The sequence below is a fragment of the Leptodactylus fuscus genome, chromosome 5, assembly GCF_031893055.1.
Source record: "Leptodactylus fuscus isolate aLepFus1 chromosome 5, aLepFus1.hap2, whole genome shotgun sequence".
In the NCBI taxonomy this organism is placed as follows: Eukaryota; Metazoa; Chordata; class Amphibia; order Anura; family Leptodactylidae; genus Leptodactylus; species Leptodactylus fuscus.
In genome coordinates this window covers 156,267,798-156,292,702 of record NC_134269.1, presented here as the reverse complement: position 1 = coordinate 156,292,702, position 24,905 = coordinate 156,267,798, and the positions used below count along the sequence as shown (strand labels likewise).

The window sequence follows — 24,905 nt, the reverse complement described above, 5'->3', positions numbered from 1 at the left end:
GCCCAGTTTGGACCAATTAATGGTGGAGGGAGCCTCTAACCAGCCCAGTTTGGACCAATTAATGGTGGAGGGAGCCTCTAACCAGCCCAGTTTGGACCAATTAATGGTGGAGGGAGCCTCTAACCACCCCAGTTTGGACCAATTCATGGTGGAGGGAGCCTCTAACCAGCCCAGTTTGGGCAAATTCATGGTGGAGGGAGCCTCTAACCAGCCCAGTTTGGACCAATTAATGGTGGAGGGAGCCTCTAACCAGCCCAGTTTGGACCAATTAATGGTGGAGGGAGCCTCTAACCACCCCAGTTTGGACCAATTCATGGTGGAGGGAGCCTCTAACCAGCCCAGTTTGGACCAATTCATGGTGGAGGGAGCCTCTAAAAAACCCAGTTTGGACCAATTCATGGTGGAGGGAGCCTCTAAACAGCCCAGTTTGGGCAAATTCATGGTGGAGGGAGCCTCTAAAAAACCCAGTTTGGACCAATTCATGGTGGAGGGAGCCTCTAACCAGCCCAGTTTGGACCAATTAATGGTGGAGGGAGCCTCTAAACAGCCAAGTTTGGACCAATTCATGGTGGAGGGAGCCTCTAAAAACCCCAGTTTGGACCAATTCATGGTGGAGGGAGCCTCTAACCAGCCCAGTTTGGACCAATTAATGGTGGAGGGAGCCTCTAACCAGCCCAGTTTGGACCAATTAATGGTGGAGGGAGCCTCTAACCACCCCAGTTTGGACCAATTCATGGTGGAGGGAGCCTCTAAACAGCCAAGTTTGGACCAATTCATGGTGAAGGGAGCCTCTAAAAACCCGTTTGGACCAATTCATGGTGGAGGGAGCCTCTAACCAGCCCAGTTTGGGCAAATTCATGGTGGAGGGAGCCTCTAAACAGCCCAGTTTGGGCAAATTCATGGTGGAGGGAGCCTCTAACCAGCCCAGTTTGGACCAATTAATGGTGGAGGGAGCCTCTAACCAGCCCAGTTTGGACCAATTCATGGTGGAGGGAGCCTCTAAACAGCCAAGTTTTGGGAAATTCATGGTGGAGGGAGCCTCTAACCAGCCCAGTTTGGACCAATTCATGGTGGAGGGAGCCTCTAAAAAACCCAGTTTGGACCAATTCATGGTGGAGGGAGCCTCTAAACAGCCCAGTTTGGGCAAATTCATGGTGGAGGGAGCCTCTAACCAGCCCAGTTTGGGCAAATTCATGGTGGAGGGAGCCTCTAACCAGCCCAGTTTGGACCAATTAATGGTGGAGGGAGCCTCTAACCAGCCCAGTTTGGACCAATTAATGGTGGAGGGAGCCTCTAACCAGCCCAGTTTGGACCAATTCATGGTGGAGGGAGCCTCTAACCAGCCCAGTTTGGACCAATTAATGGTGGAGGGAGCCTCTAAACAGCCAAGTTTTGGGAAATTCATGGTGGAGGGAGCCTCTAACCAGCCCAGTTTGGACCAATTAATGGTGGAGGGAGCCTCTAACCAGCCCAGTTTGGACCAATTCATGGTGGAGGGAGCCTCTAAACAGCCCAGTTTGGGCAAATTCATGGTGGAAGGAGCCTCTAACCAGCAGAGTTGTGGGAAAGCAGGGTGGAGGGAGCCTCTAACCAGCAGAGTTGGTGGAAATCAGGGTGGAGGGAGCCTCTAACCAGCAGAGTTGGGGGAAATCAGGGTGGAGGGAGCCTAGTATTAGCAGAATTGTGCAACGCTTATGGTGGATGAGTATGAGGATGCGGAGGAATTGGAGAGGTTGAGTACAGACATGGAGTTTCATGTTGGGGTGCTTTACACAGGTGGGCACAAAAATGACGGCTCTACCCAGTGGTGGTTCATTTTTATCAAAGTGAGCCGGTCGGCACTCTCAGCTGACAGACGGGTGCGCTTGTCAGTGATGATGCCACCGGCTGCACTGAACACCCTCTCAGATAGGACGCTGGCGGCAGGACAGGACAGCACCTCCAAGGCATATAGGGCAAGTTCAAGCCACAGGTCCAACTTCGACACCCAATACGTGTAGGGCGCAGAGGGGTCGGAGAGGACAGGGCTGTGGTCGGAAAGGTATTCCCGCAACATGCGCCTATACTTCTCACGCCTGGTGACACTAGGACCCTCCGTGGCGGCACTTTGGCGAGGGGGTGCCATCAAGGTGTCCCAGACCTTAGACAGTGTGCCCCTCGTTTGTGTGGACCGGTGAGAACTTGGTTGCCTACTGGAGGAACTGCCCTCCCTGCCGCCACTGTCACATGCTGGAAACATCTCCATCATATTCTGCACCAATTGCCTGTGGCAAGCATTGATGCGATTGGCCCTCCCCTCTACCGGAATAAAAGACGAGATGTTGTTTTTATACCGGGGGTCAAGGATAGCAAAGATCCAGTACTGGTTGTCCTCCATGATTTTGACAATACGCTTGTCGGTTGTAAAGCACCCCAACATGAACTCAGCCATGTCTGCCACAGTGTTAGTTGGCATGACTCCTCTGGCCCCACCGGAAAGTTCAATCTCCATTTCCTCCTCATCCTCCATGTCTACCCATCCGCGCTGCAACAATGGGACGATTCGAAGTTGCCCGGAAGCCTCCTGTATCACCATCACATCATCGGACAACTCTTCTTCCTCCTCCTCCTCCTCCTCCTCCTCCTCCTCCATTAAACGCAGTGAAGCGGACAGATGTGTGGACCTACTCTCCAGCTGTGACGGATCGGATGCTATCCCTAACTCCTCTGTGTGATCTGAGTTATCCCTGATGTCAATCAGGGATTCTCTCAGAACACACAAGAGCGGGATTGTAAGGCTCACCATCGCATCCTCAGAGCTCACCCTCCTTGTGGACTCCTCAAAGACCCGTAGGATGTCACAAAGGTCTCTCATCCATGGCCACTCATGGATGTGAAACTGAGGCAGCTGACTTTGTGGCACCCTAGGGTTTTGTAGCTGGTATTCCATCAAAGGTCTCTGCTGCTCAACCACTCTATTCAACATCTGAAACGTTGAGTTCCAGCGTGTGGGGACGTCGCACAAAAGCCGGTGTTGTGGCACATGCAGGCGTTGCTGGAGAGATTTTAAGCTAGCAGCGGCTACTGTCGACTTGCGAAAGTGGGCGCACATGCGCCGCACTTTCACCAGTAGCTCTGGAACATTGGGGTAGCTCTTTAGGAAACGTTGCACCACTAGGTTGAAGACGTGGGCCAGGCATGGAACATGTTGGAGTCCGGCAAGCTCCAGAGCTGCTACCAGGTTCCGGCCGTTATCACAAACGACCATGCCTGGGCCCAGGTGCAGCGGCTCAAACCATATTGCCGTCTCATCGAGGAGGGCATCCCTCACCTCGGAGGCAGTGTGCTGTCTGTCCCCCAAGCTGATCAGCTTCAGCACAGCCTGCTGACGTCTACCAACGCCAGTGCTGCAACGTTTCCAACTCGTAGCTGGGGTCAATCTAACAGCGGAGGAGGAGGCGGTGGCGGAGGAGGAGGCGGTGGCGGAGGAGGAGGCGGTAGAGGAGGAGGAGGAGGGGGGTGTTCTTCTCGTGTCCCTGCCAGGAATGTTAGGCGGGGAGACGAGGTACACCGGGCCAGTTTGGGAAGCAGTCCCAGCCTCAACTACATTCACCCAGTGTGCCGTCAGTGAAATGTAGCGTCCCTGTCCGCATGCACTTGTCCACGCGTCGGTGGTCAAGTGGACCTTTGTGCAAAGCGCGGAACTAAGGGCCCGCCTGATGTTGAGTGACACGTGCTGGTGCAAGGCGGGGACGGCACACCGGGAGAAGTAGTGACGGCTAGGGACGGCATAGCGAGGTGCCGCAGTTGCCATCAGGTCCAGGAAGGCGGGAGTTTCAACAAGCCGGAACGCCAACATCTCCTGGGCCAGCAGTTTAGCGATGTTGGCGTTCAAGGCTTGCGCGTGTGGGTGGTTAGCAGTGTATTTCTGCCGCCGCTCCAATGTCTGAGAGATGGTGGGTTGTTGTAAAGAAACGCCTGATGGTGCCTTTGATGGTGCAGGAGAAGGAGATAAGACAGGACCAGGGGAGGATGAGGTAGAAGTCAACAAAGTGGCGGAGGCAGATGAAGTGGTGTCCTGGCTCGTCCTCTGGAGTGCATCGCCAGCACAGTCAGCAGTGGCAGTGGCAGAGGCAGAGGCAGAGGCAGTGGCAGTGGCGTGAACGGCAGTCGGCCTTTGTCCTGCCGTTGCTGCCTGCCACTGATACCAGTGCTTGGATTCCAAATGACGGCGCATTGAAGTGGTGGACAGGTTGCTCTTCTCAGAGCCCCTAATCAATTTCGAGAGGCAAATTGTGCAGACAACACTATATCTGTCCTCGGCGCATTCCTTGAAAAAACTCCACACCTTCGAGAAACGTGCCCTCGAGGTGGGAGTTTTTCGGGGCTGGGTACGAACTGGAACATCTTGGGAGATTCCGGGTGTGGCCTGGCTTCGCCTAAGCTGCTGACCTCTGCCTCTGCCTCTAGCTACCCTTTTTGGTGCTGCACCTGCCTCAACATCCACACTACTTTCCCCGCTTGACATCCCCCCTGTCCAGGTCGGGTCAGTGTCCTCATCATCCACCACTTCCTCTTCCAACTCCTGTCTCATCTCCTCCTCCCGCACAATGCGCCAGTCAACTGGATGCCCTGACGGCAACTGCGTCACATCATCGTCGATGAGGGTGGGTTGCTGGTCATCCACCACCAAATCGAACGGAGATGGAGGAGACTCTAGTGTTTGAGCATCTGGACACAGATGCTCCTCTGTTAGGTTCGTGGAATCGTGACGTGGAGAGGCAGGTTGAGGGACAATGAAAGGAGCGGAGAACAGCTCTGGGGAGCAGGGACAGTTTGGGTTATTGTTCTGTAAAGCTTCGGAATTTTGGGAGGAAGGAAGACAAGACTGTTGGGTAATAGGAGGAGAGGAGGCAGAGTCTGACTGGCTGCTGGACAATGTGCTGTAAGCGTTCTCTGACAGCCATTGCAAGACCTGTTCCTGGTTCTCGGGCCTACTAAGGTTTGTACCCTGCAGTTTAGTTAATGTGGCAAGCAACCCTGGCACTGTGGAGTGGCGCAATGCTTGCTGCCCCACAGGAGTAGGCACGGGACGCCCTGTGGCTTCACTGCTACCTTGCTCCCCAGAACCATTCCCCCGACCTCGCCCACGGCCTCGTCCACGTCCCTTTCCGGGAGCCTTGCGCATTTTGAATTCCTAGTTAGAAATTGGCACTGTATACCAGTAGTAAAAATTGTGGGTGCACGTAACCCCAATATATTCTTTGAATTCCCAGTCAGACACTGGCACTATATGGCAGTAGCAAGAAATGAGGGTATTTGTATTCCCAATATATTCTTTGAATTCCCAGTCAGACAATGGCACTGTATACCAGTAGTAAAAATTGTGGGTGCACGTAACCCCAATATATTCTTTGAATTCCCAGTCAGACACTGGCACTATATGGCAGTAGCAAGAAATGAGGGTATTTGTATTCCCAATATATTCTTTGAATTCCCAGTCAGACAATGGCACTGTATACCAGTAGTAAAAATTGTGGGTGCACGTAACCCCAATATATTCTTTGAATTACCAGTCAGACACTGGCACTATATGGCAGTAGCAAGAAATGAGGGTATTTGTATTCCCAATATATTCTTTGAATTCCCAGTCAGACAATGGCACTGTATACCAGTAGTAAAAATTGTGGGTGCACGTAACCCCAATATATTCTTTGAATTCCCAGTCAGACACTGGCACTATATGGCAGTAGCAAGAAATGAGGGTATTTGTATTCCCAATATATTCTTTGAATTCCCAGTCAGACAATGGCACTGTATACCAGTAGTAAAAATTGTGGGTGCACGTAACCCCAATATATTCTTTGAATTCCCAGTCAGACACTGGCACTATATGGCAGTAGCAAGAAATGAGGGTATTTGTATTCCCAATATATTCTTTGAATTCCCAGTCAGACAATGGCACTGTATACCAGTAGTAAAAATTGTGGGTGCACGTAACCCCAATATATTCTTTGAATTCCCAGTCAGACACTGGCACTATATGGCAGTAGCAAGAAATGAGGGTATTTGTATTCCCAATATATTCTTTGAATTCCCAGTCAGACAATGGCACTGTATACCAGTAGTAAAAATTGTGGGTGCACGTAACCCCAATATATTCTTTGAATTACCAGTCAGACACTGGCACTATATGGCAGTAGCAAGAAATGAGGGTATTTGTATTCCCAATATATTCTTTGAATTCCCAGTCAGACAATGGCACTGTATACCAGTAGTAAAAATTGTGGGTGCACGTAACCCCAATATATTCTTTGAATTCCCAGTCAGACACTGGCACTATATGGCAGTAGCAAGAAATGAGGGTATTTGTATTCCCAATATATTCTTTGAATTCCCAGTCAGACAATGGCACTGTATACCAGTAGTAAAAATTGTGGGTGCACGTAACCCCAATATATTCTTTGAATTCCCAGTCAGACACTGGCACTATATGGCAGTAGCAAGAAATGAGGGTATTTGTATTCCCAATATATTCTTTGAATTCCCAGTCAGACAATGGCACTGTATACCAGTAGTAAAAATTGTGGGTGCACGTAACCCCAATATATTCTTTGAATTCCCAGTCAGACACTGGCACTATATGGCAGTAGCAAGAAATGAGGGTATTTGTATTCCCAATATATTCTTTGAATTCCCAGTCAGACAATGGCACTGTATACCAGTAGTAAAAATTGTGGGTGCACGTAACCCCAATATATTCTTTGAATTCCCAGTCAGACACTGGCACTATATGGCAGTAGCAAGAAATGAGGGTATTTGTATTCCCAATATATTCTTTGAATTCCCAGTCAGACAATGGCACTGTATACCAGTAGTAAAAATTGTGGGTGCACGTAACCCCAATATATTCTTTGAATTCCCAGTCAGACACTGGCACTATATGGCAGTAGCAAGAAATGAGGGTATTTGTATTCCCAATATATTCTTTGAATTCCCAGTCAGACAATGGCACTGTATACCAGTAGTAAAAATTGTGGGTGCACGTAACCCCAATATATTCTTTGAATTCCCAGTCAGACACTGGCACTATATGGCAGTAGCAAGAAATGAGGGTATTTGTATTCCCAATATATTCTTTGAATTCCCAGTCAGACAATGGCACTGTATACCAGTAGTAAAAATTGTGGGTGCACGTAACCCCAATATATTCTTTGAATTACCAGTCAGACACTGGCACTATATGGCAGTAGCAAGAAATGAGGGTATTTGTATTCCCAATATATTCTTTGAATTCCCAGTCAGACAATGGCACTGTATACCAGTAGTAAAAATTGTGGGTGCACGTAACCCCAATATATTCTTTGAATTCCCAGTCAGACACTGGCACTATATGGCAGTAGCAAGAAATGAGGGTATTTGTATTCCCAATATATTCTTTGAATTCCCAGTCAGACAATGGCACTGTATACCAGTAGTAAAAATTGTGGGTGCACGTAACCCCAATATATTCTTTGAATTCCCAGTCAGACACTGGCACTATATGGCAGTAGCAAGAAATGAGGGTATTTGTATTCCCAATATATTCTTTGAATTCCCAGTCAGACAATGGCACTGTATACCAGTAGTAAAAATTGTGGGTGCACGTAACCCCAATATATTCTTTGAATTCCCAGTCAGACACTGGCACTATATGGCAGTAGCAAGAAATGAGGGTATTTGTATTCCCAATATATTCTTTGAATTCCCAGTCAGACAATGGCACTGTATACCAGTAGTAAAAATTGTGGGTGCACGTAACCCCAATATATTCTTTGAATTCCCAGTCAGACACTGGCACTATATGGCAGTAGCAAGAAATGAGGGTATTTGTATTCCCAATATATTCTTTGAATTCCCAGTCAGACAATGGCACTGTATACCAGTAGTAAAAATTGTGGGTGCACGTAACCCCAATATATTCTTTGAATTCCCAGTCAGACACTGGCACTATATGGCAGTAGCAAGAAATGAGGGTATTTGTATTCCCAATATATTCTTTGAATTCCCAGTCAGACAATGGCACTGTATACCAGTAGTAAAAATTGTGGGTGCACGTAACCCCAATATATTCTTTGAATTCCCAGTCAGACACTGGCACTATATGGCAGTAGCAAGAAATGAGGGTATTTGTATTCCCAATATATTCTTTGAATTCCCAGTCAGACAATGGCACTGTATACCAGTAGTAAAAATTGTGGGTGCACGTAACCCCAATATATTCTTTGAATTACCAGTCAGACACTGGCACTATATGGCAGTAGCAAGAAATGAGGGTATTTGTATTCCCAATATATTCTTTGAATTCCCAGTCAGACAATGGCACTGTATACCAGTAGTAAAAATTGTGGGTGCACGTAACCCCAATATATTCTTTGAATTCCCAGTCAGACACTGGCACTATATGGCAGTAGCAAGAAATGAGGGTATTTGTATTCCCAATATATTCTTTGAATTCCCAGTCAGACAATGGCACTGTATACCAGTAGTAAAAATTGTGGGTGCACGTAACCCCAATATATTCTTTGAATTCCCAGTCAGACACTGGCACTATATGGCAGTAGCAAGAAATGAGGGTATTTGTATTCCCAATATATTCTTTGAATTCCCAGTCAGACAATGGCACTGTATACCAGTAGTAAAAATTGTGGGTGCACGTAACCCCAATATATTCTTTGAATTCCCAGTCAGACACTGGCACTATATGGCAGTAGCAAGAAATGAGGGTATTTGTATTCCCAATATATTCTTTGAATTCCCAGTCAGACAATGGCACTGTATACCAGTAGTAAAAATTGTGGGTGCACGTAACCCCAATATATTCTTTGAATTCCCAGTCAGACACTGGCACTATATGGCAGTAGCAAGAAATGAGGGTATTTGTATTCCCAATATATTCTTTGAATTCCCAGTCAGACAATGGCACTGTATACCAGTAGTAAAAATTGTGGGTGCACGTAACCCCAATATATTCTTTGAATTCCCAGTCAGACACTGGCACTATATGGCAGTAGCAAGAAATGAGGGTATTTGTATTCCCAATATATTCTTTGAATTCCCAGTCAGACAATGGCACTGTATACCAGTAGTAAAAATTGTGGGTGCACGTAACCCCAATATATTCTTTGAATTACCAGTCAGAAACTGGCACTATATGGCAGTAGCAAGAAATGAGGGTATTTGTATTCCCAATATATTCTTTGAATTCCCAGTCAGACAATGGCACTGTATACCAGTAGTAAAAATTGTGGGTGTATATAGCCCCAATTCTATTGCTAGGGGACTTGCAGGGTATTTCTGGGGTGAAGGTGGGGGGGCACACCGTTGGAACGGGTATCGGGGTATATATCGGGTATACGGGAATACACTGACAGTGTATTCCATTCAGGATCCTGGGAAAGCTGGGTTGCGGCGATTGAGCCCGTCAGTGCCACGTTACACTGACAAGCTTCTCCCTGGAATTTAGCTCTTACAAGAGCTGTTGGTTGTCTTCTCCTTCCTATCCTAGCCTGTCCCTGCCTACCCAGAATCTAAGCCCTAGCTAGCTGGACGGAAACCTCCGTCCTCGGTGAATTGCAAGCTCAGAATGACGCGAAGCTGGGCGTCGCTGTTCTTTTAAATTAGAGGTCACATGTTTTCGGCAGCCAATGGGTTTTGCCTACTTTTTTCAACGTCACCGGTGTCGTAGTTCCTGTCCCACCTACCCTGCGCTGTTATTGGAGCAAAAAAGGCGCCAGGGAAGGTGGGAGGGGAATCGAGTAATGGCGCACTTTACCACGCGGTGTTCGATTCGATTCGAACATGCCGAACAGCCTAATATCCGATCGAACATGAGTTCGATAGAACACTGTTCGCTCATCTCTAGTGGTAGTGTTTGCAACTTTTTTGACTGCACATAAAAATTTCTGCCCCAGTGTCTTTAATGTGGACCATAAGTCAGTCTCTCTATCCAATTCTATGATATGAAACTATGATATGAAAGTAGTCAGGGTGGTAGAGCTGGATTGGGCATATGCTATACAATTATTGATATTATATCATTATTTAGAGGCATAGTTTATTGAATATTTACTTTTCCATGAAGTCAATCACTATCCTTTTCTTGAATTAGAGGAGCTCTACTGCATATGTATGACCATGGCTGGCAGCAATTTATAAAGAAGTCGGAGCAGGAGTCAGAGTCGGAGTCCATGGTTTGGCCTACCAACTCCATAGCCCTGAAAGTGACTGAATTTATAGGGTCACTAGGTTAAAATAAGACACAGATCCATCAAATCCAACCTATAACCCTACAGTGTTGATTCAGTATTCATCATGAGATTTTTATGAGTTTACAGAATAACAGTGGGGTATGTGTAATGCAGAATGTAGATATAAGTGTCAAAGATTAAGAAGACCTACATAATAATGTTTATTTTTCTCTACAAGTAGAAGATGCAGGAAGCAACATCTATGTTCTCGGTTTCTAGATGAGAGCCCATCAGTTGAATAGGGACAGCATGATATTTCATTGTAATATGTGTTTTCAAACCTTTTCCATGTCTTTATTTTTTGGCTCATCAGATAGCCATCATGCAACAAGAGTTGACAGAGCTAAAGCCTATGCTGATTGAACGAAGTGGTGAGACGGAGGAGCTGGTAAACATTATCGCAGATGAGACTTTGGAGGTGGAAGCGGTTAAAAGTTTAGTTGAAGCAGATGAGGCAACAGCTAACAAGGCTGCTTTGGAAGCCAAAGCCATTAAGGTATGTTGACATAACATATGCAAGCTTCACAGGGGACAGAATTGTAAATTAGATTTAATATTGATCAGGCAATACACAATCAAGAAAATTGGACACACATGTCTTTGTAAAAACTGTGGCAGTGAATTGAGTGTTAAAATTAGAACTGAATATGAGATAGACAGAGGCTTGCCTGCTGCTGACATGATGGAGGCTATTGATCAAAAGCACAGCAAACTGCTGCAAGTTTGCTCATTATGGTCCCTGTTGAGTTATAGGATTTATCATTTTGTTTACTAAGAATATTAAGCTCCATTTCAGGAATGGAATGCAAATTTATTATACACGGAAATGGTGAAGAGTTCTTCAAGCAGATACACCGTGCATAATGGACACAATTCTAGTACACTACAAAAGCTTTATAATAAGAGATTAGCAAGTCACTGTTACCTATGGATTCTGCTGCTTTAGGATATAGATTGGATAAGATCATACCTACATGATGTGCAGACTTGAATTTGAGTGCAAAAGGTTAGAGGGTAAAGACTGGATGTAACCTTTACCTTCTATATGGTATATGGTTGTTTAAAACCAAACAGGGACACTGGGTCATGCTAAGCCATAAAAATAGAATATATTAAAAATACCAACACAAAAAGTGAGGTTAAAAAGAAACTCCACTCAAAAATAAAATAAATAAATAAGTAAACAAACAAATAAATATGTATTTTATATTTTATTCAGGGGTTGATTAAAAAGAAACAAACATTTCTCATTAATTATATTATAATAACAGTTTGCATCTAAGATGATATGGAGATTTATTAGAAGGGAAATCTTTTATAGTCAGTATTGCTGGAGTCTGTGTTGCCATAATTTGAGCTAAATGCAGAGTCGTAGCTAGGAGTTTAGTGGTGGGATCTTTCTAAATGGGCCTCCAACTCAGGTATATTGATGTTATCACTAGACGATGACCATATAGTGGTACATAGCGGCTCTAAACAGGGCTCTACAGACCATTTAAATAAATACAGCACAGGAAACATTTAGTGACTTATAGTCGACGTCTCTGATTGTAATTGTTTGCATTTTCATCTGGACTAGACCCCCCATGATCACTTCTGCCAGTTGTGACTTGTTTCTGTAAAGGTTGCAACACACACACACACACACCTTTGGCTTCTCACATTTTCCAAGTACCCAACCCAAATTTTCCTCTACTACATGAAGTTCTGCTATCATTCCCAGTTATAAAATATATACCGTATTTTTCGGACTATAAGACGCACTGGACTATAAGACGCACCTAGGTTTTAGAGGAGGAAAATAGGGAAAAAAAATTTTGAAGCAAAAACTGGTAAAATATTTAATATATGGGAGTTGTAGTTTTGCAACAGCTGCAAGGCCACATTGACAGGTGACCCTGCAGCTGTACGGGGATGCATAGAGTGTTTTTTTTGCGGGGCCAGAAGTACTTTTTAGTTATACCATTTTGGGGACTATCTATTTCTTAGATCACCTTTTATTGAAAAAAAAAATGGTGGTTTATGATATATGATTATCTACTTTTATATATATATTCTAGGGACAAGAGGTGATTTAGAACTTTTATTTATTTCATATTTTTATTATATATTTTTAAAGCTTTTTTTTTTTTTTTTTTTTTTACTATTTTATTCCCCCCCCGGGGCTTGAACCTGCGGTCGCTTGATTGCAAGTCCCATAGACGGCAATACAACTGTATTGCCGTCTATGGGACATTCTGTCTATTAGTATTACGGCTGGTCATAGAGACCAGCCGCAATACTAATACAGCAGTGACAGGCCTGGGAGCCTCATTAGGCTCCCGGCTGTCACCCGAACAGGTCGGCTCCTGCGATACCGCCGCGCAGGAGCCGGCCTGCAACTTTACAGGTACGGGGCCGGTGGGGACCGGCCCCGGGGAAGAAGAGGCCACCGATACTGACCCGGCATCCGCTGTACTAGAGAGGCGGATGCCGGGGAGGGATAGACGCCGGGGCCTGAGACATCGCTGCCCTGCCCTGCCTGAAGCCAGCGGCGGGGGGGGGACAGAGGAGCGGAATAGCATCACTCCTCCCGCTGCTGCTGGCTTCATGCAGGGCAGAGGAGCGCAGCGATGTCGCAGGCCCCGGCACCTGTAATGGCGTCTATCCCTTGCCGGCTTCCGCCTCTCTATTAGAGCGGATGCCAGGCGCCACATTCGTACTATAAGACGCACCCTTCTTTTCCCCCCAAATTTGGGGGGAAAAAAGTGCGTCTTATAGTCCGAAAAATACGGTAATCTAAAAATGCCTTGTGTACCCCATTAATTCAGTAAAACCTCTGTGTGTCCCCTTAAATATTGCCAGTTATTAATATTGCCCTCTGTGTGCCCCCTAATCAAAATAATTTTTTGCACATTTTTATTTATCCATGTTTACACGTGTGCCATGGTCCCTTCAAACAGCTGATCCAGTTTAGATGAAATTGGGTGAAGACACAGGTCCAGCCAGTTGAGCCCATAACACTACAGTGTTGATACAGAGGAAGAGGGGAAAAAAAAAAAAAAAGTATATTGGGTTTCCATTTGAGTGCTCAAGCGAACCCAAAGAACGAAAACCCCAACGATAGTGTGAGCCAAGTGTAACTTTGACTTTAATGTTTGAAGGGATGAAACGATTATATATCACTATGGCACTCTCTTTATGATAAATTTTGCTAACTCACTAAACATAATTTAAAACTTTTATCTTCTTTCCAACTTATGTCTGCTGTCGTATGTGCCAATAAAGTATACCACACATGATAAAGCTGGCACAATTTGCATCTCCTCTTAGTCACATCCTTTTCCTTTACACATTTTATAACTGTAAAGAGAGCTGAAATTCTGGCATTTGTAGCTTAGAAAATCTCTCTACATTGGTGTCTTCACTTGCATATAACCTAAAATTAGGTCCTGGGCTGTTTGCTATAGGAGAAGGTACTCGTGAGTTACAGGAAAACTAATCACTTCAATTAACTTTTATCCCCATGACTGATTCTTTTTAATCCACATTTATTACAAAATACCCTACATTTAATTCATCCATACTCTGGCATCTATTGTTTACAGGTATCATACAGAATAATTACATATTAGTGGAGAAAGTCTTTCAGGCTGGGTTCACACTGTGCTTTTGTAAATACTATCTTCTTTTTTAACTGTAATAATATCTATAACATGTTACTATGCATTTCAGTTGTAAGCTAATGGCCATTCGTAAACGTGTACTAATTGGATGAAATGCATAGTAACATGTTCTACTCATTACTTCAATTAAAAAAGCACTATATGCACCCAGTCTGAATACGGCTTAGGCAAGGGGTACATGTCTACTTTTTGGCAGCAGTGGTCAACCTACCTTCTGCACCTCTGGCACAGGCAGTCCAGGAACCAGAGACGGACGAGTATCAGGGTAGGTTAGTCTAATTTCTTGTTTTATTTAACCCTATCACCAGCTAGTTTTTAACCCTCAAGTACTATCATGGTGTTCATACACCACTATCATACACATATCATTATGATAGACACCATGATAGTACTTTAGGGTTAATTTACCCCAGAAAACCCTTTAGGCTGAGACCCGAAATGGTGTAAACACTGCAGAAAAAACATAGTATTTTACAGTCACAGAAAAGTGGATGGGGTTCTAGCGAATCCCATCTCCACTTTTCAGGAAAACACGCAGTGCACGCACGTGGCTATTTCCAAAACCATTGCAGTTTCGGAAATCGCAGCATGCCAATTATATCTACAGAAACGCTGAATGTTTCCCTATAGATATAATTGAAACAGAAAGTCCCCAGAGAAAACCTCTCGAACTTTTGAGGCAATGCGCTGTGGGAAGAACCTTGATGCATTGTCGCCGTGACCTTTCCCGTAGCGCTTTTCCGCTGCAGCGTGCTATGTTGGGTTTTAGCCTGACTCATACTTGTAAGTTGCTTTTAACGTAAATCTAATTTCTCACCAAATCGAGATGCTTTATTGAATCCATGCCAGTAGAGAGTAACACACAATACAGTGCTTAATGAGTGAAAAAGGATAGAACTCATGGATTTTTAATAAAAAGAAGTTGCAGTACTGTTACACCCAGGGGTGAACCTACCCCTTTCGCCGCCCGAGGTGAACTACAGAAAGCCGCCCCCCCCCCCCCCGGCAGGAGGGGGCGGAGCGAAGGGGCGTGGCGGAGCGCAGGGGGCATGGCGGAGCGCAGGGGACATGGCGGAGCGAAGGGGGCAGGGCTTAGCTCCGTTCGCAGGTAGAGAGCAGGCACGGAGAAGACCTGCTCTCTGCCTGAGCGTGAGGGGAGGCTGCTGGAGCAGTGCTGCTCCAGTGGCCTCCCCAATCCACCGCTCGGTGCTAAGCCAGTCCAGGACAGCTTGTCCTGGAATGGCTTAGATAATCAAAAATGCCGCCCTCCCTGGGGTCCTGACATAGCGCCGCCTGAAGCGCTCGCTTCAGGTCGCCTCATGGGAGGTGCAGCGCTGGTTACACCCGGCCATACCATGAACAGTTTTAAGTGAAATATCTGGAAGTCACTGGTAATGAACAAATAATTTTTTACATTGCTACCTGCTATGCTATAAGTAACAACAGTGTGCCCCAATACCATGTTCATGGCAGCGAAATGTGGAGACTTCATCAATGTGCCAAACAACAAGCGAGGTATAGTACATTACAACAGGGGAGGAGAAGCTGTAATGCCAATTATACGGCGAGAATAAGTAAATGTTTTATATTGTCTTGTTCTCTGGGGTCAGAGGAAAGTATGAAATCATTTGAAAGGGCACTTCAGTTTACTTATTCTAATTTTATTACCTTACATAAAATGATTTTATCTGACCTGTCTGGACCGTGCAGTCATTCAAATGTACTCAAGTTTTGACATACAGTCATGACATTTTGTTTTGCGCTATGCATTATAAATCTGGTTCCTACTCTGATAATGGTACTGTAGGATGTGTACGGAGATGTGTTTTGTAGTTATCAAGGTCAAGTGTAGGGAACTTTCTGTTCTCATTTTGCTTAACAAGGCAGGTTTTCGCTAGCAGATAATTGTGTCGTGTACTATAATTTAACAATAGTGGTTGAGTGTTATCTTGCTCAAGATCCTTTATGAATGGACTGGGAATATTACTTTGCATTCTTTTTAGCTAGCTTTTTTTCATAATAAAGAGCAAAAGACATTAATAGAAATACTTGGGTTGTTTTGTTTGTAACATTTCCCTATAAGTGAAACTAAATAATCTGATCTAGTCTAAAATGTTTGGTCACCTTTGGACACTTGAAAAAGACCCTTGTGAGGGTTGATATGTGGTGTTTGCAACTTCCAATAAAGAAGTCACCATCCTCTTTTTGCAAACTGCTGGCAGAATCGATTTTTTTCTTTATTTATTCATGTTCCTGAGGCTGGAGATGGGACACAGCCGTACATTTTGAGGGAATTAAGTAATTCCTTTGATGCTGGTACTTCTAAAGGTCTACATTGTTGTGTTTGGTCACCTTGTTATGTAATAATGGAACACAAATGGCAAGACAAAATCTGACCCTATTGTTCACAACTAATCATAACAGATCCCATATTAAAACTGTTGTGGAAATATTCTGTGCTGTGGTTGGTTGTTGTGGGCATCAAAGACAGATTTCTGTTGGTTTTGATAAGTAAGTGAAATGTTCTTTCCACACCTTCAGTCCTTACTTAGAAAATAAATGTTGAATGAAGAATTCCTTTCTATCCCCAGACATTGGTATGGAAAGAAAGACTCTGTATTGCCCACTGGACTACTTGTATATAAGAATAAGTAACCCCTAAGCTTGCTTTGTTCCAATCTTTCAAAAAACAACTTATTGTTTGCCCAACCATAAACTTCTGCTTGGTTCACACTAGTGTTCTGGGACTCCATCCCCCATTCCTAAAATAGAAGGAGAGAAAAGACCTACAAACATTTCAGGTTAAAATCGTTGGAAAACTGGAGGACTCCATTAAAATCTATGGGGTCTGTGGGGTTCTGTGGGTAAACCCATTTTAAGCGGATAGGGTTTCCATTTTTAGCTAAACATAGTTTATCTATGTTTTTTTTCTCTTTACGCAGGTCTTCTAACTGTACATATGTGGTTATAATTGTATGTTCCATACCTTATTTTGAGATATTTGTTTAAAGTTAAAGCGTCTTCTAGTTAGATTCATCTAGGTCTCTAATAATACAAACCATTATTGTATATGCCTTGACTGTAACCACTTGGCTCTGGTTGGCACAGATCTCTTCTTATGCCAGTGTTATCCAGGCCTACAGGAAATTTTAAGAACTTTCTTCTATGTTCACTTGACTAGTTTTATGTTATCAAACGTGCTTTGACTCCTAGTAAAGTGCAAAAGAAACATTGTATTAAGAGATGAGCGAACACTAAAATGTCCGAGGTTCGAAATCCGATTCGAACAGCCGCACACTGTTCGACTGTTCGAACGGATTTCAAACCCATTATAGTCTATGGGGGGAAATGCTCGTTTCAGGGGTCAGCAAAATTCGATAAAATCATACTTACCAAGTCCACAAGTGACAGTCGGGCTGGATTTTCCTTGAAGTCTTCTCCCGACGCAGCGCCCCCGTGGTGTCTTCCGGCTGGAATTCACTCTGCCTAGGCATCGGGGCCTAGGCAGAGCTGACTGCGCATGCGTGGTCGGCTCTGCCCGGCCCAACGCCTGAGCAGAGCCGACTGCGCATGTGAGGGCATGTCCGTATATGCGCAGTCGGCTCTGCCTAGGCCGGATGCCTAGGCAGAGTGAATTCCAGCCGGAAGACGCCGTGGGGACGCTGCACGGAGAAGACTTCTAAAGGTAAGAGAAGAACCAGCGTTGTTTGGCAGAATGTATAGCATTCGAACCTTAAACTTTGAACAGCTAGTAGTGTTCAATCGAGTACGAGTATTTTGAATACCGTAGTATTCGATCGAACATCTACTCGATCGAACACTACTCGCTCATCTCTAATTGTATTGCATTGTAAACTACTACATTTAGCCAATACTGCCTCCAGTTGATTTAAAAGTATAATATAGTAAATCCCAAAGTGTTTACACAACAGATTATATTTATTTCAGTGATATATTTTTTTGCCAAATCCTAATTCAGCATTTTCTTGGTAGCTCAAAAACTAATGTTCAACATGGCTTACTTTTTTTGGACTATGGCAGGGTTTTAACTGAAAAATACAAACTTGATAAAGACAAATCTATTAAATGTAAACCATTGATATAGATTTCCTATTGTCTATTATCTTTATTTAATCCTAGTTGCGCATGTTATAGTGTGGAATGACTAGGTCCCCTTAAATATCCACTCAAATCTTAAAAAATTTCCATTGGGTCCACAAATTAGAATTAAGGTGGGGCAACATGGTGGCTCAGTGGTTAGCACTTCAGCCTTGCAGCGATGGAGTCCTGGGTTCAAATCCTGCCAAACACAACATCTGTAAGGACTTGTATGTTCTCCCTGTGTTTGCGTGGATTTCCTCCCATATTCCAAAAACATACTGATAGGGAAAATGTACATTGTGAGCTCTATATGGGGCTCACAATCTGCATAAAAAAATGGAATTAAGGAGCACTTATTATTGCATTGCTTACCAACTTTTTGTTAGTACTGTGACACATATACACTAGCCATAGACCCCTGATTAATCAGCAATCCATTATAAAGCATTATAAAAAAAAAGAAAAAATATATATGTTAGTTTTAATGTCAAATGTAAACTAAAGGACACTTTGCTCCATTTTTAATAGTTTTTGCTTTTACCATTTTCACTTCATTAATGCTTTTATCAGAACTATTTATTTGCTTTACATCACTTCAATAGTTTTTCTTCTTATCATTTAACACAAGAAAAGCATTTCAGTACATAAGTAAAATGACATCTGTGTATTATATAGTACAAAAGCATTAAATGTAGTAATATCTCATAGTCTGCATCTGACACCCATTGAGATAAGCATAAACTATAACTAAAGCTAGATGTGTTCTACCATCATTGCTCCTATTTCATCTCAGCTACTTGGTACAACAATGCCTGTAAGCTACAAATCAGCATGGAGCACCATAAAACAACAGATGCATCCTCAAAGTGTGCTTAACTCGTATATTTAGGTATGCAGAACATTTCCTTTTCCAGGCAACTTGAGGTTACAAACATGAGTGGAACCAAACAGATATGCTAAGTAAATAAGTTCATATTCAGAGATGACAATAAAGGTTTTAAATGTCACCATTGCTTAAGAAATGATGTACTTTCTTAATTTCCCATAATTAATTTTCGCCAATTTCCTACTTCATCACATTAGGCAGTCAGCCTTAATGCAATACAATAGTAGCTGTCAAAATATTTTAGCCAGTTAATAAAATCCTGCCATAGAAAGCAACATTTTCATTTTAGATGAGAAAACAACAACATAAATATTGAACACGTTGACACTAATTGACAAAGATTTCTGGTTTTCTAAGCACCATCACAAGTGGATAGCATTCATGCTGGCACACAGAAATATAACACATTAAATCACATTTTATTGTCACATGTAATGACCTTTAAATAACTTTGAGGAAATGCAATGCGTTGATAAGAGCCCGGTAATGGTGCCTGGTCATATATTACTTGTTTGCAATATGGGAACACTTAAAAGCATGCGTTATTATTAATACACATTGCATATTCTCTCCCTTTCTCCCCTTTGATCAGTAAATGATTAAAATAAATTGCTGGCCTTATAAATGCCTGCAAAAGCGGCTGCTTGTCAAAAAGGCTGGCTGCACAAATAATCTAAATTTCAACACAATTTTATAGGTTCTTCATTAAAGTAATACAGCATCTAAATGCAAACTGTGTTTAGGCAAAATGGAAAAGTTTATGTAGGCAATAAATATCCAATCTATAATAATTATACAGTCATTTATTATGCTGAATTTTTATATTTCTAAATGGAAAAAGGTGATGCACTTTACGTTATTCAGGTAACCAGGGCCGGCGTCAGCGCACGGCATAGTCGGGCAAGTGCTGGGGCCCACAGAGCCTCTGGGGGCCCCCCGGCACTTGCCTGCCTCGGCACTTGCCTGTCCCGATTTCAGCTCATCGGCGTCCGACGGACGCCGATGAGCTGAATATATACGTGATTAAAGCAGGAGCTGTGAGCTCAGCTCCTGCTTTAAAGCTGCGTCCCGGCTTGCGTGTGTAGGCGCGATGACGTCATCACATCGCGCCTACACACGCAACCCGGCCGCAGCTTTAAAGCAGGAGCTGAGCTCACAGCTCCTGCTTTAATCGCCTATGTGAATGTAGTGAGAGCGGAGAGAGGAGCGTCGGGGGAGCGATGGAAGGTGAGTGTAAGTGTTTGTTTTGTATTATATTAAGGTGGAACATAATGAAGGGGGCCCATGAAACTGGGGGGCAAATGAAGGGGAGGGGGGGAACGGCATGACACTGGGGAAGATGAAGGGGGTGGGGAGAGAACGGCATGAAACTGGGGACAGAGATGAAGGGGGCCCAATGAAACTGGGGGGGAAAATGAAGGGGAGGGGGAGGAAAGGCATGACACTGGGGCAGATGAGGGGTGGGGAGAGAACGGCATGAAACTGAGGACAGAGATGGAGGGGGCCCAATGAAACTGGGGGGTAAATGAAGGGGAGGGGGGAGAACGGCATGACACTGGGGAAGATGAAGAGGGTGGGGAGAGAACGGCATGAAACTGGGGACAGAGATGGAGGGGGCCCAATGAAACTGGGGGGGAAAATGAAGGGGAGGGGGGAACGGCATGACACTGGGGCAGATGAGGGGGTGAAACGGCATGGGGTGGGATTTGTTCTCCCGCATGGAGCTCACCACGGACAGTATCCTTCTGTCACCAACCACCTGTACCTGGCCCTTCTAACCAGCCTGTCAAGTCTATTTCTGTCCCTGGATGATATGCTACACCTCCAGTAGGCTACTCCGAAGAATATGGCTGATGCTAGCACAGAGTTGAAAAAGGCCCTAAGAAGTGCCCCCTGGACTCCAAAGGCCCTCAGCATCCTGAGCAGTTAGAGCCTGCTGTGGCCCTTTCTGTACAGCGCACCCAGGTGATCAGCCCAGTCCAGTTTATTAATAAGGAGCACACCCAGGTTCTTATAGGTGTTGACTATCTCAATGCTTGTCCCCTGGATGTCAACCAGATTCAGGGCACTCCTCTGATAAATAAAGTCCACCACTATCTCTTTGGTCTTCCCATAATCCTGAGGTGGTTTCACTGGCACCATTCCACAAAGTCCAGGTTTAAGTCTCTGTACTCCCTGTCGTCTCTGGCTGTGATGAGGCCTAATAAGCATAGGCAACTATGGCAAAGGAAAGTCTAATTTTATTTGCCTAACAATTTAAAAAATCATGTTTTGTCTATATTCTGTAATTTATTGTCATCAATCTTTTGAAGGTTTATGTTTTGTCAGCATTTCATCAGGACTTTTGCAATGTATGATTAATAAAGATGGGTGAACCCCAGAAGATTTGTTTCTTCCTGTGTTCAGACAAAGCAAATCCCTGGTTCTGACAGACTTGAACTTGTTCTGATAGAACTAGAAGGGAAATTATTATACTCTGGGGATTCTTTAGACCCCAGAGTATAATAGCTTGAGGCCCAGGGGACATGACAAAAAAAAAATCTATACTCACCATCCATTACCTCTTTCAATCTTCCCCTTGGTGACGCAACATTAGTGTCTTCCTCCTCCAGCACTCTAGCTCTCTTCTCTGACATCATGTGCCCATGGTCACTGCTGATTGGATCTCGGTAGTGACATGGGGACATCAAGCATGTTTTCATGTCACCACTCACATGCCTCAGCGTTGACCTTGGGCTCATGACATCGTAGAAGAGCGCCAGATGTTGGAGGAGGCCCAGAATAGGTAACAGAAGATACGTATGGATGTTTTTGGGGGTTTTTGTCCCCCAGGCCTCCAGCTACCATACTTTGGGATCTGAAGAGAAAGAAGGAATAGACCCCAGAGTATTATAGTTTATTTGCAGTGGCCTAATTAATTTGTCTGAGACAAATTCCAAATTGTTCAGTTTCATTAAAAAGTATATCTCTAATGGTTAGTGTATAGTCTAGTATGTTATCTACTTTAACGGATGTTTGAGTCTCATAATTGTGTATATTTTAACTGGTAATTGTAGTAAAAACAAAACCATATTAAATACTGTACTGAGGCCACTTAGTTTCACAGAATAGGCCATCCTCTACAAGTAGTATGGTCAAAGCTAAGAGCTATTGTGCAGGCATTGTGTGTTAGCTTCTAGATACAGGAACAGACTCTGTTCACTAACACCAATGAGCGGTAAGCATGTAGCTCCTCCCTCTCCACTACAGAGGGAGGAAATGGGAGGAGACTCTTACTTCCTATCTGGCATCACATCTCACATTGTAGTTCTGTGTTTCAGCTTGCTGGGGGTGGGGACTTAGCATATCAGGAATATACATATGAATGGATGTTATGGAGCTGTGATGGCTATTATCGGGGAAGACTCTGGCTATTATGGGGGAAGGGGCTGTGCTTACTATTATGGGGAGCTGTGCATATCTATTATAGGGGGTATCTGTCTAGCTATTACTAAGTGCAGTGTCAAGCTAATAAGGGGGACTATGCTTAGGTATTATGGGGGCAGGGGCTGTTGTTGACTATTATGGGAAGGGTATTATCAGGCTATTTTAAGGAAGTTAGGGCACCACAAAAAAAAAGAATGCCTTGTGGGTGCTTCTGAAAAAACAAATAGCTGTCCTTTAAAAATTAATTAAGGGAGTATTAAACCGATCCTGAGCCCATATGTTTTTTGAAAAGTCTGCCCCAGCTGTATAGTCAGGGCATGGCATGAATAGAGTCCTCAGTTGTGCAATTGAGCTGACATATTTGATTATATCTCCTCCTTTCACTAATAAGAAGGTGATTCTGATAACATACCTAGCCTGCACAGGACTGGTTAAAACTGAGCTACCTGAACTGCCTGAGGTCGGGGCCCCATGTGGCAAACACAGTACAGAAGAAAATGCAGCATTTTCAGTCCCATCCACGCATTGCGGAAAAATCTGCGGAGCAAATGTGATTTCCACAACCTTTGCAAATTTGGAAAACGCAGAATGGCAATTATATCTATGGAAACGCCGGAGGTTTCCCTATAGGTATAATTGAAGCAGAAAGTTCACAGAGGAAATCTTTGTGGACTTTCTGTGAAAAGGGCAGTGGGAAAAACCTCTTGCAGCACTTTTTTGGTTAATACTTGATTAAAACTTTCTCCGAATAGGCAACATAAACTAATAGGCTAATGTGAATTTTAGTCACAAAATAACACGGGAAGAGAGACCACTTCAAAACTGGTGTACAACACTCAATTATTCTTTAAATGCACCAGATTTTCTATTTTCGCACGACCTAATAGAAAATCTGGCGTAGTTCACAACGCTGTTGTCATAAATAAAAATGTCTGAATCTTAGACAGTTTTAGTTTATTCAACCCTATGTTCTTTCTAAAAACCTGGCTTGAATAATATGGTTTTTAAGATTACACATTCCCTTTAAAATGTTGATCATCTTCCTTTTGTAGATAGGTCCAGCCAATGTTAGCAGCCACAAGGTTATAATTCTGTCATACAGTCAGCCAGGCTTCATGAAAATGCATAGCCCCCGTTTTCTCCTCCTTCATTCTGCTATTCTCTTCTATTGTAGCCTAGATAATATAGGTATTCTATACCAAGGAAGCTTAGCTGGTAAATAGATTTTTTTATTTTTAACAAATTCAGCGGAACTGAAACAATGCGGTCACAGATGATTCACGGAGACTTATCATAAGAGAGCTTTTGATTTCTATGTAAATTTACGTTCCAGCAGTAGGACACTGCAGTGGATCATTCAGCGCCTAAAATGGATGACAAAAAAGAACAATCATCTGTATTAAAATATAAAATCTAGTATGAATGCCTATAAGGATTCTCTTATCCTTTCTTTCAACAGAAATCCTAACAATTGAACAATTGCCTTTAGAGGCACGGCACTGGAGACACATTTTACTGTTTGCAATATGAATTCTGTCATCAATGGGTTTCTAACACACCAGTTGTTTAATCCCTCCATGTTTCCCCTCTGCTATACAGTATTTACAGTGGAGTCACTTTTCATTCTCTCAGTAGCTGCTCACTATAAATGGGACATTCACCTCAGGCTTTGAGAAATGAGAAGATCTGCAGTACAAGCAACCTGTAAATCACTGAGCAAGCACACGGATGTAGCCCAAAGGAACCATTTTACTGTACAAAGTGACTTTTATCAGTAAAGACAGACTTTTTGCTATACAGAAATTCTGTTGTGGAAGACTGTTCACTAAAGAATGGAGTATTTATGTACAATAAGATTAAAGTAAAAGCATTCCTAGTTTGGTCTATGTTTCAAACACCCTACAGCTTAAATAAAGCATTGTTTAAGCCCATTGGTTACATAGAAATTGATAATATGGATAGGTAGACGCATAGTGAAATAGTACTACAATTATTTAGGTCATATCTAACTATGAGGCTACACTATATATAGCAAATTTAATAATGAGCGAACCGCTCCAGTCTATAAAATGTAACCATGTTCCTAATCAATGAATAGTCTGTTCAATATTAAAAAGACATTTATTTATTGGTTTTGTTGGTCTGCTCGATATATATAACAGGGCCTTTTCTTAATGAGAGAACCTGATATATAAACCAAGATGCAGGCTATTTTGGAAGTAAGCCAGCTTCACAAATTAGAGATGGCTAAATGTTATCAAAGTGATATGCAAAGGTGTGTGTGTGTGTGTGTGTGTGTGTGTGTGTGTGTGTGTGTGTGTGTGTGTGTGTGTGTGTGTGTAATTTATACTACTTACACAATTGAATATGAAAACAAGGCGCAATAATCACAAGAGAAGAAATGTAGGTGTAGATTCATATTAGTATCATACCATGGAAACTTTTGTTGTCAAAAAGCAATGTAAATCTGATGCCACATAGACTATTGTTGATGTGTAATGTTTCTTAAGGCTGTATTACACTAATATTATTGGTGATCTGCACTCATTTGCATCAACT

General features: G+C 43.4%; 1 protein-coding gene across 1 annotated transcript in view; it reads left to right on the top strand.

The window, feature by feature from the left end:
• LOC142203618 (dynein axonemal heavy chain 3-like) overlaps nt 1–24,905 on the top strand; it is a 927,911-nt gene that overhangs the window by 692,165 nt on the left and 210,841 nt on the right. The window contains exon 55 of the mRNA XM_075274510.1: nt 10,582–10,764. Within this exon, the coding sequence (XP_075130611.1) occupies nt 10,582–10,764 (183 nt within the window). The remainder of the gene's footprint in view (nt 1–10,581; nt 10,765–24,905) is intronic.